General features: G+C 39.9%; 1 protein-coding gene across 1 annotated transcript; it reads right to left on the bottom strand.

Moving 5' to 3' along the window:
• Positions 1-252: 252 nt before the first annotated feature.
• Positions 253-16,061, bottom strand: syk (spleen tyrosine kinase; the record flags this gene model as incomplete). The annotated part of the gene is made up of 13 exons (XM_079234822.1): positions 253-572; positions 664-776; positions 1,175-1,315; positions 1,522-1,711; positions 2,474-2,683; positions 3,915-4,074; positions 4,615-4,687; positions 6,043-6,105; positions 7,488-7,543; positions 7,684-7,765; positions 9,546-9,684; positions 14,484-14,644; positions 15,660-16,061. The coding sequence occupies 13 exons, from the start codon at positions 16,059-16,061 to the stop codon at positions 500-502; spliced, it is 1,863 nt and encodes a 620-aa protein (XP_079090948.1). The 3' UTR covers positions 253-499.
• Between the last annotated feature and the right edge of the window lie 395 nt (positions 16,062-16,456).

Consider the following 16,456-nt stretch of genomic DNA (forward strand, 5'->3'; position numbering starts at 1 on the left):
CAAGCAGAGCTGGGAAACTATTTCAAAGTTTGACAACAATTGATTGATTGGCTAACGGAAACTGCGCCGTTCATTCAACATACAAGCCCCCAATCAGCTGATGGAGTAATCGCTGTGAGGCTTAGAGACTGAGCTTCTGAATGAACCGGAGAGTACCGAGTGTCTTCCTTACTGAACTTTACGCTTGAGCTTCATATGTGAGTCGTTCTGTGTGCATTTGCAATTATTGAGACTGATCTGACCCCATCAGACTTGTATGTTTATTACAACTTTTGTATTGTTTACATTCAGGAAGGAACAAGAAAAGTAAATAGTAATAAAATAAATGTAATTTGCATAATTATGGTCAATGTTTCAAAGTAATCTTCTAGTTGAAGTCAATATTTTTTCAACAGCATTTATAATTCATAACCATCTTCAGTCATTCATACATGATTGAATGCAGTTTTTCCTCATCAACCAACGGTCTTGCATAACCTCGTAACACCCATGGGAAGAATCACTGTGCAATGTCGTAATAATACTCTCGTAGTCTCAGCTCGACGACTTTGAATCCGGGCCTCTCGTCCGCTCTGTAACACATGAAAACAGCAGGCGATCAAAGCATTGCTCCGATCTGCAGTCAGAGTGCTGCTGATGCAACGGTACGGGTTGAGGCCTCACTTGTACGTCCAGCACTTCCTCATGAGGTCATACATCTCTGGTGGACAGTTCACCGGGGCATCCATACGTCTCCCACCTTCAATCATCTGCATGACATCATTTCCTTTCATCCCCTGTGAACAGTCAAACATTCAGATTAGAAGAGGACACCGGCTGACCTCTGAAAGGAATGCAAAATGGAATTTTTCATATAATATTTTTCATATTTGTTATTTCTATTTGTCATTATAGTCCTCATTATATTACATAAAGTTACACCTGAAGAGGAGCGTGACACAATAGGTTAATAACATTAGCAGAGCGCATTACAGATGGAAGTAGTGGAACACATTCCACCAATTTTAATTTAACATCACCATAAGTGAACCATAATTAAATTAATGAAAAAACAAAACATCTGCTTCTACTTCTGGAAGTTTTAATGCCTGCTGCTGTTTGCCCGGGCCTACAGGTAAATCCGCGAGTGACAGGATGTGTGAAATAAATGGCGCCACGGCTCAGGAGTTTATACCTTGTATGGTTTCTGGCCGTATGCGTAGGCTTCCCACATGAGCACCCCAAAGCTCCACACATCGCTTTTGGATGAAAACTTGAAGTAGTTGATGCACTCAGGAGCGTACCATTTCACTGGCCACTTCCCATGACCCTTGGCCTGGAGGAGACACACACACACACACACACACACGATATTAAAAACATACTTTAATAAAACCATTTCATCAAAGCTAACGGGATAGTTTTAGCCATATATCTCTACCATTTCGCTGTAATAAAAAAAATATCCATGTGAAATGCCCTAGATGGGCTTCATGCTTGGTCAACAACAAAGAAGCTGGATCCGTGACTGTTTGCACCGACCTTGTAGTAGTTCTGCTCCTCGGCGATAGCTTTGGAGAGGCCAAAGTCGCTGATCTTGGCGTAGTGCTGCGTGACCAGCAGCACGTTCCTGGCAGCGAGGTCCCTGTGGACGAAGTTATGCTCCTCCAGATACTTCATCCCCATGGACACCTGGTGGACCAGCTCAGTGATGTTCTTTATGCTAGTTTGTCTGTAGATGACCAATAAAAGAAACTGTTATGTGTGCATGTTAGAGGCCCGAGCTCATGGCCGCTGCTCTCTCCTACTGAACCACTGGACTTCCAGCGGCATTGCTAGGTTAGACCAGTAGGTCTATTTGTGGGTCCACAGTACCACAGCACTACATAGATTTGGGCACATTAGCTACTTGGTTGTTCAGCAAAGGATCCAGGTTTGGGCTGTGACTCGTATGTTAACCGTGTGTCTTGGAGGAAAGTGTGTCCTGTAGCCTTCAAGACTGCAGATGGACCCGTCTCCGGGTAGAGTAATTGGAGGCTGCTGCCATTTGCAATCTATTTAAATGTTAAACTAGCACAGCTATCAATAGCTAACAAAGTTTAGGTGGTGGTTAATATTTTAGAGCAACACATATGTGTTGGGCCCAAGGCTCATCCTTAGCATAAATATATAATGAGCAGGACCGTTTTTTGAGGACAAAAAGAAATAAGACTATTACGATGAAGGTTGATTGCTATAGCTTTTCATAATAATGGAAGAAAGAACAAAGAAAATGGAAATACTATGTAAGTCTTTGCATTGTTAAAGATATAATAATCACTTATGACCTACTATTAGTGTGGGGTGCTGTGAGACCCGGCCTGTGTTTTCTCTTTACTTATATTTGCTCTTCTGGGGGTGTATTTATATTTATTTTGCCTTTACATTCATTACAAGTTCTTTTTTTTCATTACAATTTATTTTTTAATAGTCGAGATCCGGTTGGAGAACATACTTGTTTTTCTGCAGGAACTTGTTGAGAGGTCCCAGCTCGGCCAGCTCCATGACCAGCATGAGGTTCTCTGCCTCACAGATGCCAATCATCCGGACGATGTAAGGGTCGTCCAGCTGCTGCATGACATTGGCCTCTCGCAGCATTTCATCATGCACCGATTGGCAGTTATCGTCATTCTTCAGGATTTTGACTGCAACTTGCTTCTCTGTCCTAATTCACAGGGAGGGTTGGTGTTAGGAGGACTGTGCACCTGGTCTGTATTGACACTCACCACAGGAGCACTTTCAAGAAATCTCTGCTCTAGCCCAGCCTCATTATTAAATACAAAAACAAAACAGAAAAGGCCCAACAACATATAGTCTATAACACAATTTGGGGTTTAGAATAGTACACAAACTGAGTGTCTAATTATCCAGATTGGAACAGATTTATATTTTGGAGTCTATTATTCTTATTAGTATTCAAGAGTGAGAGGTACGATAGATGCAACAGGAAGAGAAATCAGCTCTCAAGATAAATGATATGAGAGTCACTGTTTGGACGCTGCCTGGCAAACCTCAGCCAAAGGAGGATCGTCGGCTTGATTAAGCTCACCTGAGCCTTTCAGGCTAAAACACGTGTGTCATGTGTTAACCTTCAGCACCGCCACAGCACATGCATCCATGCACTGCTTTCATTGGCTGGAATATACTCTCCATTGTTCATTTGAGTTAACCTAGTTTAATATGTATATTCTTGGATGGACTCCAGTTTGTGACACTACAGTATATTTTGAGTCTGTCTGGTTTAGTTGCTGTTTGGATTATTTTTTAATAATAAAATATTTTTTTAATCAAATGTTCTCTTAGTTCTCTTCACTTACTCTGAAAGCATGTTAGAAAGACATCTGTTAAAGGCCAGTTTTGATTATGAACCTATAAATGATCCTTTAATGGTTCTGTTTGCCTTCTTGAGGGATGAACTCAAAACCTCAGCTCCCCAATTCATTGTTGTAAACATTTTATTTGATGGCGTAGTCTTACTTTATTAACTGGTCAAATAGCTGTGGTATGGTTTGGTTATGTACGGTGGTATATCATCTGCATGTTGTGATGTTATAATTGTGTTGTAACATTAGAAATAGTTGTGTTTTATTTAATGGTTCAATTACTAGAGTGAATAAATAGGGTGGGACATCCTCATTCAGATTCTTGTTTAAATCCCAGCAAAGAGAAAAGGCCATTGGATCTGTTTATGATACATGGCCTTTTGAGACCGTAAAATGTCTTTGAATTGCTGGAACATCAAAAATGCATCTTTATCAAAATGCTGGGGTAGTAAAGTCTGCATAGGTCTGGATTGTTTTATCTTATTTTATAATCCTGGTATCACAACATACTGGGCGATTTAAGTGGAGGTGATGGGATGTTTGTATCGATGTAGCTTGATTTGACGTGCATACTTTTTCATCTTGTAGATGCCCCTCATGACTGTACCGAAGTTCCCAGAGCCCAGTTCTCCGTCCTCCAAGAAGAGCTGGCTGCGATCCACGGTAGAACTCCTCAGTTCATCTGGGTCTGCGTATGGACTCTCGTATACCTCCGTGTCCATCGGCATGGCCTCTGATGGATAAAGGACCATGTCACATTCGAGGATTAGGGATGGAGCGCAACACATAATGCAAACGTATATGTGAAGTGAGATTGAAACAAAGACATCAGTCAATATGTGTTGTAACTTGCAACAGTCAAAGCAACTCTTTTGTCTCACTATCTGTGTGACAGCACACAAGCGTGCAGGGCAGTGGAGCATCCACAGAGCGTCCAGGCTCAACCACAGCTTCATGCTAATCCATGGCCCTCCTCAGAGGAATGCCAGTGGCAGACATCTGTGCAGCAGAATCCTGGACTTCTTCGTGCCTTTTCATCCATTTCTATCTGCATGATGGAAGTCTTCCCCAACTCATCCAGTCTTAAATATGCTGGACGGCAGTTGCCTGATTGTTTGTATCTGTACATTTCTACAGAAATCTCCGTAATAGCAGGCAGTTACCAAAGGGTTTGCAGGGTAATTAGTACTAATATAGTAAGTAGTTAGCAATTGCAACTGAACAACAGCATATATCTTTGTGTGCTTTCAAGTGTATATATAAAATAATTTACCTTTGCCTCCTGCCGGCACACTGGTCTCATACGGATTGAGATTATCTGTGGTGTTGTGTCGAGATCCCCGGTTCTGTTATCAGTTCATCAGAGAAGACAATGTTTGAGAGAACACAGTGAAAACACATGAGGCATGTATACACAAAACATGTAAACTGCAATGAGGGGATTAAGCAGGGTGCCACACTTTATATGGAACTTGTATTATAATGATATTGAATGTTTAGTCTCAATAAAGAGGGATTCTTTCAAACAATAGAATTTGATATGAAGTTCAGAATTCATTCATCCATGACTAAAGTGGAGAAAAAGGTTTTTTCTGAATCAAAGTATTTGGAAAAAGTCTCCATGTTGGCAAAAGGTTTCTGGAATGTGGTTTCATTCATCATCAGATAAACAGTCAGTATCACTGTAATACATTGTGTCTATAAAATGGGGCATTGAATGATTGTCCACAAAAAAAAGGGTTTAGAGGAAGAGAATATATGCATGGGATTAACATCTGCATTCATATGCATTCAAAGAAGGGGTGTGGAAATTAAGTAGCCGATGTACTCTCCAAATGTTGCCTGGGACCAATTTATAAGAGTTTAATGTCAACTATCTGTTCACTTTGAAACCTAGAGTAGGTCCCACACCCCTGCTTTAAAAGATATAGGAACGTACCAAAGCATGTTGACACCTCTAGCATCAGTGACTCGGTTGTAAAACATATTAAAAGATGAATTCATTGCACATTTCCACTCTTGCATTTATAAAAGTTAGACATCCTAAACTCAAAAAACAAAGCAAGGCGTCAAAAGTGTCAAAGAGAATTCATGTCAGGGGCCCCTCCTTTCAATTCCACATTTCAAGACCCAAACAATCATAAAAGGCTGACATGGCTGTTCAAAATCCATAAAATACAGATGTTCCCATCAAACTAAACTAAACCTAGTGCATATTGGGATTTGGATTCTTAAAAGGATGCAGCCATTGTGTCTCCTAAATGTAATCAAAAGGCTGTTTGGAAGAGGACAGACGATGATGACCCATTATGACACGTTGGGTCTTGAGATGCTCATGAAGGAGGGACTATGGAGGAGAAACAGCACAACAATGACTGTGGTTCACAATGTAATTGCAGAGAATGACCTCTGGATGGTGTTAGATTGTAATCATTAGTAGGCCAACTATTTTGAGGGCCCACAAACTGAATTGTGGTCAGCTCCAGTTGTCAAACTATCTGATCTGATCTGGCATCTGTCAGAGGGATGGAGAGGGGACGCAAAAAAGAAAAGAACCAAGGAGCGCAAAGAAAACGTGACGCGTTAGTCAGCAAGTAGCAATCCACACTGAAGCAGAATCACACGGGGGGGGTAAGGTGACCAATAGGTTACCTTAAGGAGCAACCTATTGGTTGTTGGTTAATAAGGAGTATTAGTGCACCTTTTTTATGCCAGGTATGGGAACAGTTCTGAGTTTGGAAAGAATTCCACCTGCCGCATTTTGCTAAAAACCAAGATGTCAGAAAGGTTATCAGAGGGGACTGGTAATGTTACGGTCATGCAAGTGGTCATTACAGTACAAACAGATTCAGGGGAAAGGTTAGCTCCACACACGGACGTGTCATCGGTACGTCACAGCTTACTGACTCATTCAACTGCAAACTACAAGAAGTAAAGACACATTGGTCATACAGCAGCAACCCCATGTTCACTTTACTGTGCGGCATTCATGTGAGGACCAAGACTAAAATAAAACAGTTGGTTGATCCACATTTTGAAAAAGAAAACATTGTTTGAAACTTCTCTAGTGGTGTATATCTATAATTTAGACATATTATTGGATTAAGTGTCTTTCTGTGATATTAAGTGGAGATGAATGGTCCCGTGATACTCAAACACCTCTTTAGTGCATCGGGTCCCAGGTCAGGGACGTGCACACGTTCAAGTTCAAGTTGCAAACCAACTCTTGTGCAATATGCAACCTTTGTATTGCTTCTCATGTATATTGTCTGATTATATTCACTATTTATTTTCTTTCTTTTACGAACCCTCCCAGCGAAAGCATTTCACACAATTGTACTTTAACCAGAGACACAATCATCTTTACACTATAGCCTAAACACCAGTAGCCCATTAAAGTTAGACCAAATAAACACCATATCATCGAAACCTTTTATTAGTAATTTATGATCACTTCTGTGTTAAATTGGGCCACAGCTGTCTATGGAACACGCTCATAAATAATCTGGAAGTTTAATGGATGTGTTTAAATTATTAAGACATGTAGGATACTTTGCAAGTCAACAAGTTGCCAGAGTGCCTACAAATCATCAAATAAGTAAAAAGTGAAAAGAGCGCGTTTTAAAAATTGTACACAAATCAAAAGAGTACATTTTTTTTAATGTTTCTGAGCCTCAGAGTCCAACCTCTCCTTCCACTGCAGCAGGTGGCGCCACTGACACGCATTAAGAATACCGATATAGAAATAGACTTCTCACTGATGGTCTTTTTATTTATAAAGGTCATATAGAGGCATCATTATTTTTTGATTATTAATTTGAGATAAGCAGTTAGAAGTTCCTCACAGTAACTTGAATAACTTCAGCTTGAGCCTGTTTGGCTGTTGAACAACGGTGTGGGATCTTAAACGTGTGTTAAAATATCAATATTATACTCGGGTAATTTGTGTACATACATGAAGAATTAAAATAAGGTCTATACGTATTTTAAAAGAGTAAAATTAAGTAAGTTTAGACCTAAAATGAGCCCTCTGTGTGTACGACATATTAGTGATCTCTGAAAACATGTTGCAAACAAAACCAAAACTATCTGCATGAACAACTACCACAAGAGGGAAGTGAGAAGGGTTTGGGTTTTTCAACTTACAAAGACCGACGCTATCCCAGGATGGTCCCGTGGGAGAGGTGGCCGGCCGATCATCCCTATGAACACAGCAAGTCTCAAATGTGAATGGATTATATTTATACATATTAGGTCGTTAGATATTAATTCATATGCAGCAAAAGTATTTTTGTATGACAGTCGTACTGTAGACTGGTTTGATTAGTGGTGAGTGTTTTACCTATCTCCCCGTCGGGTCTGGAGCAGGGCTCTGTGAGCACTCGCAGCAGGCCGTCTGGTTTGTAGGAGTAGTGCTCCACCAGCTGTGGCAGAGGGAGACGTTCATGTTGCAGACACAAAGTTATATTCTTCAGCGATCTAAATGTTCACGCAGACAGCATTGTTATCCTGAGGGCTAAACATGGCGTGAAGCTAGAGGACGCTCCTCTGATAACGACTGCTGTCTGTGGGGGTGAGACGTTAAGATGGATATCAATCTCATGTCTCATGACGCAGGTGTCCATGGATGTTGGTTCCACCTGGACAGACGTCCTGCCACCCACAGCTACTATTAGTATTACGGTTGGATGGCAAAACAACTCAATAACTCAAAATCTGAAATCATACCATTAAGTCCCCCATACCCATCAGTCCCATTGGAAGTGCACTTGGTCCTCTGTCTGTTAACAGTCCACTGTGTAGGAGTAGTACTTGAGTCACAAAGGTCAACCAGAAGTCACTCTCTCTCCTCCAGCTAGTTGAGAACGCAGCAGCAAGGCTTTCCCTATACAGAGAACATCACATCACCCAATCCTGGCTTCTCTTCACGGCTCCGCTAGGTTTAGAATTATTTTTATTTTATTTTATTAACACTTACCTTAGTGTTTCTAACTGTTGTCTGTGTGTCTGTCAAATCACTTTGTAAACTCTGTTTTTTAAAAGTGTTAATAGATGAATTACTATTACTGCTTTTATTATCATTATTTATATATCCACTGCTGCTGTTATGATTAGTAGTTGTATGTTTCCATCATTATTCTGCTTACTAATAAACTAATACTTTCTGTCACATTCATGTCATGTGTTGTAACTCTGTTATGTTGTTCATTCTGGTCACATGACATCTGTTGCTTCTGTCCATCCTAACAGAGGATCCTCCTCTGTTGCTCTCCTGAAGGTTTCTTCACCTTTTCTCCCTGTTAAAGGTTGTTTTGGGGAGTTTTTCATGATCCGATGTGAGGTCCCGGGACAGAGGGTGTCTATGTGTACAGATTGTAAAGCCCTGAGGATAATTTGTGATTTGGGGCGATACAAAATACATTGAATTCTCTTTGTATTTAAGGTCCAGTGTGTCGCATTTCAGGGGATCTATTAACGCAAATTGAAAATAATATTTATAACTATGTTTTCATACGTGAATAAATCACCTAAAAATAAGAATTGCTGTGTTTTTGTTCGCTTCATATCGACAGTAGCCCAGTCGGCTAGAGAGAGCCTTCACATGGTTAGTTACCTGAAGGCCACCCGGGTTCTCTGACACGCTTAGAAAGGGAGAGGTGAGCAGTGGGATATTCAGTTGGTTTCAATCTTCTACCTCACCACTAGAGGCTACTAAATCCTACACACTGAACCTTTAAGTTCAATTACAATTACAATGTGTGGTTCTAGGGGAGTTTAACATGCTGGAAGTAGTTCTAGACAAACAACAGGGTGCAGGGACCGTGTGCAGCTCCCTGAGGCCGTGTCATCACTGGGAGGTAGCCAGGGTGGCTACCTGTCCTACAGCCGAAGTGCTAGATGGATGGACACACAGCTGTTTGATGAAGTGTTCTTTAAACAACCTATTGAGGGGTTTCTGTTCTACAATTACACACAATACCATGTAGTGTTTTCCAAAGATGAGGAGAATTAAATGAAACAACAGAGTTGGTATTTCTCCACCAGATATACTGCATATTCCTGGCGATGTGGAGAAAGCATGAACTATAACTACATCATTTTATTTCTGCAACACTGCAGACAGCTGCTGGGAAACCCTGAACATAATCCGGAGAGATTAGAGTTGAATATCCACATGATGACCAGAAAAAAACATTTCTTTACCTGCCACAGGGTGTCAAACTTCTTTCCATCTGGGATCGAGAGCTTGCCAGTCCGGTCCCTGTCGACGCGATAATGCATGACTTGTCGCTCATGGAGTAAACACAGCGCATAGGATCCGTTGAAATCCCTCTGTCGGATCCTGTGCTCACAAGAAGAAGAACATTAATTCAAGTAGCTGTGGAATTCCTTCTCTGGAGTGCATATGGTACAAGTACCATTGATATCCTTCCTTCATGCATGTGAATGGGCTTTTGCGATGTGCCAAAGGTGCCATGTGTGTGTGCAAGTCCAGTAAACACTGTTTTATCTGTCCCTGGAAACAAATGCCTCATCAATATACCGTGAACTACATTATAAAAAGAAGACAATTATTTGTCACGACAATTCCATGAGTACAAAGATCTAGAATGAACCAAACAGGAAATGCAATGAGGTTAACATGCATAAAGCTTGACATGAATTGGGGGTCTGTCAGGTAGAAATGTTGAAGACTATTTATATCTCCTCTTTTGTGAGGATATATTCTGCTTAATAATGTTCATGGTTTTAGACTTTTGTGATGTATGCACATTGATCACAATGTTATTGTTATGAATTACTCTCATTTGCTCACATGTCCACATGTTTGGCCACATGATGTGAGATCTGCTGTAAGAGCCAACTTTAAACTTAAAATAAAATATACATCCTATTTATTTTAATAGTAAAGAAACACACATTTCTGTGTCACACAATGACAAAAACACTTATAGTATTTTCTCTAATAATAATATTCAGTTGATACATTCACATGATAAGCACATGTGAAATATAAGGCGTGATGTGTAAAAATACATATTACAAAAAATGTATCCATATCGGCACATGTGGTTTATCACACGCAGATGTAACACATTTCACATGTGACCTATCATATTTATTATTTATTTATATTTGAAATGTGAAATGGTGAACTGTACATGTGCCTTTTTTATATATGAGGTGGCAAACACATGCCACACAAAAGGTGCAGCTAAATGTGCATCTATGTATTATGACATAATATTAACGAGTACAGTATGAGTACAGTGTGATGATTCAAAGCTCTCAATCCATCTCTACTCAGGAAACAGTCTTGGCTCTGAACAAACCTCACACTCTGAAAACTCTCCTTTGACTGGGGCGGTATTTCAAAAGATATATTTAAATACATATTGTGATGATCTTGAAAACTTCCTAAAGTTTAGTTTAGTTTTTGTTTCGTGTCAGCACTGAAGGATTTAAGATATGTCTGAACTACCTTTTCAAGCTTGTTCAGACATAACTGCTTTAATTAAACAGCTACTGCTTTAATTAAACAGCTACTTTTCAATTACCTAGTTTTATTTTTGTCTCACTTGTTTTACTAATGCCACATAGATGCTCTTATCCTATTTGTTACTCTTGCATATATATGCTGTTTACATATTTATATATAAACAACAGTAACATGTATGTATATATAGTTTTAATCTTCATAATGCTCCGATAGAGCACCTTCAAACCGTGTTTTGAAACACATATCAACACATATTTTCTATTTTACTTTTTGATATTTGCGACCACCACCACAGTATTTAACCCCAGCTGGTACCACACACATCAGCTGCACCTAGCTGGGTGATACATGGTGTAAGTGTGTTCATACATTAGGATTAGAAGAAGAACCCTCACTGACAGAAAAGTACACAGGAGCGTAAATATATGGCCTGTGTGCCATTATTTATAACTATGCTAGTCCCTTTTGTGATTTATTATTCAATTACTCAATCATAATGTGAAAAGAGAGAAAATGCTAAAATATTATAGAGATTAGAATTCGCCTCACAGTTATAATAGTGTTTTTGTTAGCTGTTGTTGGCCACTCCTGGAAGCCAGAGCCTTAACCTTGCATGTAACTCCAGAATATTCTAGCCATGGGTACAGTATTTGGAACGCTCTTGTTAAAATGTGTTTCAAGCTTAATTATAACGTGAGGCGGTGTTTCAGTGGAAACACACATTTTCTTGCTTAGAAAAGGGACAGAAGAGTCACATTTCGCCCCGCTGTCATTCTTCCTCTTGTTTGGCTACTTCAGGAAGTCCTTTGCAAACTGCCAGGGCGGAAACCACAGTGTGTGTGTGTGTGTGTGTGTGTGTGTGTGTGTGTGTGTGTGTGTGTGTGTGTGTGTGTGTGTGTGTGTGTGTGTGTGTGTGTGTGTGTGTTTCTTCAGCCGAGACCACTGTGTCTCAACTGAAGTTTCAGCTGCCAGATACTCTACACTTGCTTTGTACAGATAGCAAAGCAAAAGACACTTTATAAACATCTAACATTGATAAATGTAATATAATGTTAAGCAGTTGTTGTCGTCGTTGATTTAGGATGTTGTATTTTGCAGCATTTATTTTTATTTCACAACTAAGACTGTTACTAAGCAGAACTATGAAACAGCCCTGGTGCACTGCACTGGTTATGTTGTATCTCTAAATGATCTCCATTGGGCTTCAGTGAGTCATTTTAGTAAATCCTTATTGTGAGAATGATGTTAACCTTAGAAAATAGTACAACATTACTTTTTCCTATCACATTTCACATTTTGTCACATTTCTCAGACGCTTCTGTGAAAAACTTGAGAAGCTGAAACAGTGAAGACAAAAAATAAAGTCTGCAATAAGAAGCAATTCACAACAAGCTAAATATGAACTAAAAGCAGCTGTTTGGCTCACTAGCGTGTGGCACTGTCACTGACTTTACATCAGTGGAAATGTGTTAAAATGTATTTTTATTTGTAAAAAAACAAAACGTAACATAAGTAAGTGTATCCATTGCCGGGGGTTCTGCTTATCTTTCCACTGATCTCTCATTGTGCTTTTAAATGTATATTCCAGGTCAACTTGAAATAAATTGAATAACGACAATATAACGTTAAACACGTCTGTTAACCTGCGTTAAGATATCGTCAGCGGCAAGATACTGCGCAGAAGGCCGGGGCCGATCACGAAGCTGGATCTCTTCAGTTTATTAGTTTATTCCGCCCTGACCAATTAGTGTCCCTCCTGCCAATTGTCTTTTTCAGTTGACATGGAAGCTGCCTAACAATTGCTAGTTAATTAAAAATGTTCAGAACAAATACAATAAATTGGTTTCTGTTCAGTTACTCCTTAAACAGTTGTGTTAATCTCATTCATTGGCAGCAGCGTCAGAAATACACGAGGGCAAAGGGCAACATTTTGAGAGTTTGGCAAAACTGCCCAAAAAAAATATAAGTTTGCCCCTGATATCACTAGGAGAGGGGCAAAAAATGACCCCATAATTTCCTCTAATAATTATGATAATTTAATGAACTTGTCAAAAACATCGTAGCCGCTCCAGTTGCCATAGAATGTATTGATTTTCGTCTGGACTGATGTTGCGTGTGCGTGAAGAAAAAAAATGGAGCGCTTCTCGATCAGACCTGTGACTGCGAGTGTGAGGAGAAAGGAGGATCACAGTCTCCGTCACCATCTCAGGTTCCAAAGATAAAATCCACACACCCAGCCACCATTGAAAAATGGAAACTAGTTTGACGTGGGGTGGAGGAAAACGACGAGGAAAAAAAGACACACATTTTTTCCGAGGCATGCCGAACTTGTGGACAACGAGTTGCCGAAGCTGCTGTCGGATTCTACTGTGGACTTCATGAAGGGAGCGAACACATCAAGAGATACGTGGCCTTTTGTCACCAGACGACCAAGCAACACGCCATCGCCTTCAGTGAGGGATAACTAGTAATACTTATTTTGAAATGATTTAGTTCGCTTTAGCTAGCTAGTGTTAGCTAGCTCTGATGCGTTAGTGCGTTAGCTACAAAGGGTTTCTTGCAAGCTAGCTAACGTTAGATCCTTTATGTGGAATTCCTGCATAAGGGTTCCCTCTCATGGTATTTCTAGGGTAATTATCTATGATCAATGATCTCTTATCAATTATCTATTGCTCAAGTTTATTGTTTATCAATTAATCTATAGGTTACTTACACACATAGAGTACAAGGATTTCTCTGAAGTGGCTCACTTGTGTTTTGTTTATTTTGTTATTACATTGTGTATTTATCACCCTAATAGAATTGAGGACACTGAAAGCCACAGCTGACGGCATCCTGCATTGCATCCGGTCACTGCTAATCCATAACTGGACCGATCATCTCGTTGAATTCAGAGCAGATGTTAGCAGCGTTAACTTTGGATGCAGGCAGGGCATCTACACATTTTGTTTTTGTTCTTTGTTTTGTCTGTTGTTTTTCATTCAAAAAATCTAAGAAAACACTTTGAATCTGTAGACTACTACCTACTAGCCTTTTTATTGCCATTTGATGACAATTGCTCATATAATGTAAGCCTAAATAAGTATATTTATTATTTTGAACAAAGATTAAATGTTATTTCACAAGTTTCAAAAAGTGCCCCAATTTTTTTTTTTAAATGCCCCTGGTCAGTGGGAGTAAAAATTGCCCCCTAAAAAATATGTACATTTCCTACTCTGATTGGCAGGTTTCCCAATCACAGATGTACTTCAAATAACCAGTTATTCATCTTATCCGGCAACATGGGGGATGAACCACGAAATAAGATTTCCTCCTATGTGCAAAGTGTAACAATCCAGTCAGAAGCCACGTCATGTTTTCATCTTCACACAAATAAGATGTGTTTGTGACTATTACTACTATTACTATTACTACTATTACTAAGATGTGTTTGTAGATTACTACTATTATTAAGATGTGTTTGTGACTATTACTACTACTACTAACTATTCTCCACAAACACCAAAGATAGTAAGGTGTTTGTGAGAATAGTCTTTTGAGCATGTTAGGGATACATCACAAATAGTGATATACATTCTGATGGATTTGATACGATATAAACACAGCCAAAAGCTGTTCAAAGACACTTGTAAGATACTTACAGGAATTTTCCATTTGTACGGGTGCCATTTTGAAGCCTGGGCTCAGAGTCTTCTCGTGTTATTGATCCGTGGAACCAGGGCATCTGTTCGTGTGCAGTGGTGGAAATGAGCTTCTCCAGCTGAGGCCTCTGGCTGATGATGGCCTGCTCCAGAGCTGCTCCCTGCACGCAGACAACAGCTATGAGCTAGCGCTTATAATAATAAGAAAATGCAGGCCAAGCTTTTTCTGATGTGTTCTCAACAATAATATTACAGTAACCTCTTCCAATGTTGCCATCTTTACTTATGTTGATAAAATGGAAGTCGTCAGTGAACATATTCAGGAATGAGTCGGCTCTGATCTGCTTTCTAAGGGATACACTTTTGGATCCGCCATGTTCACTGAAAGTATGAGGTAGTTATTTAAACACAGCGTTGTGGCCACTAAAGAAACACAAGTCTGAGAGGTGATCAAGCCAATCTTGATGTGTTTGTCTTTGTCATTGTTAACCTTGTAAATAGCAGTTTAACAAAAGTGACCACAAGGTCCACGTGGTTGACTTTGTTTCAAACCAGTAGTTTTCATTGCCAGCTATTTTAGATTTTTTTTTAAAATCTTGTGCGTAAAAGTAAAGTTCATTAAAACTTTGGTTTTATTCTTCTCCGGGACTCGAGCCATCGATCTGATAACTTTATATTCACCGAAGTAACTACTGACATCTGGGAGCACAGTGGCTTTACTAAAAAGAAGTGAGATGGGTCAAGAAACACAACAATTAAACTATATGTTGTAAACATCCATCTTCACATTCTAAATCAGAGCTTTGAAAAACCAAGAGTCCAGGGACCTCCACGGATCTTTGAGGAAGTTCCACGGGGTCCCCATGAGTATGGGAAATTGTTTATCTTCACTATTAAATTCACTTTAGAAGTGAGCCCAATGTGAGTGAAAGTCATAAGAGTGACTATTCGGATGATATGTTTCACTTCTTCCATGGTAATCTCCTTAACTGCAGTTGACAACTACAGCATCCTGGTCTTTTTTTCAAATATTTTCAGATGGAGGTCCCTGAAGTTATCAAATGGGGGGCCGTAACCTAATGTGTATCAATTGAGGGGTCCTTGACATTAAGAAGGTTGGCAACCACAGTTGTAATTGACCTTACAGTCTATTTGCAGGATAAAGTTGACACTAACCATCAGATTCCATGTCTGCTTTACATACTCCCGGATCAGCTTTTCCTTCAGGTCCTCAAACGGCCCAATCTTCGGCTGCATGTTCTTGGGCCTGTTGCAGGGCTTCTTTAGCAAGCACACAAGGCCGTCCATCTCCTGCGAGTGGTAGTCGATCACATCCTCGGGGGTCCTGTGGCTCTTCCCACCAGCAATAGCAAATGTTTCATTGGGTTCTCTTTCAATGGTGTAATGGTAGCAGCGGCCTGAATGCAACACAGACAGTGCAAAGCCTCCGAGATAGTTTCGGCTTTGTCTTAGCAGGTATATGCCGTTACCGATATTGGCCTGCTGCAAGTATTCCTCCGCCTCCTCCCTGGTGATGTTGCCGTAGAAGAACGGCAGTGTGTTCACATTATCGGCCATGTTGTGGTCTGGATGGTGGTTCCCTTCAGGAAGTTTTCTTGCAAATGATCAGTGAACCCTAAAAACAAATGTCACAATTAATTTACTCTGAAATCAGAAATCGGTAATATGTAGTCTGACGAATGAAAAATGGTACAGTATATTCACAAAGTGAGCAGAGTACAGTATTTCTGCACGAGTGATGTTTAACTTGTTTGCTCCCCAGTAAACGATGAAAATAGATCACACTGGAACATGATGACATTTGCATCGCCCAGACCAGGGGTCAGCAACCTTTTCTCTCCAAAGAGCCATTTTGCCCTTTTTTCCACCCAAAAAGATTTGCCCGGAGCCGCAAAAGCTATTTGATATCAGAGCTTATAAAGTTTTATATATAGTCATATTATATATACAAA

Source organism: Taurulus bubalis (assembly GCF_910589615.1).
Source record: "Taurulus bubalis genome assembly, chromosome: 19".
Taxonomy (NCBI): Eukaryota; Metazoa; Chordata; class Actinopteri; order Perciformes; family Cottidae; genus Taurulus; species Taurulus bubalis.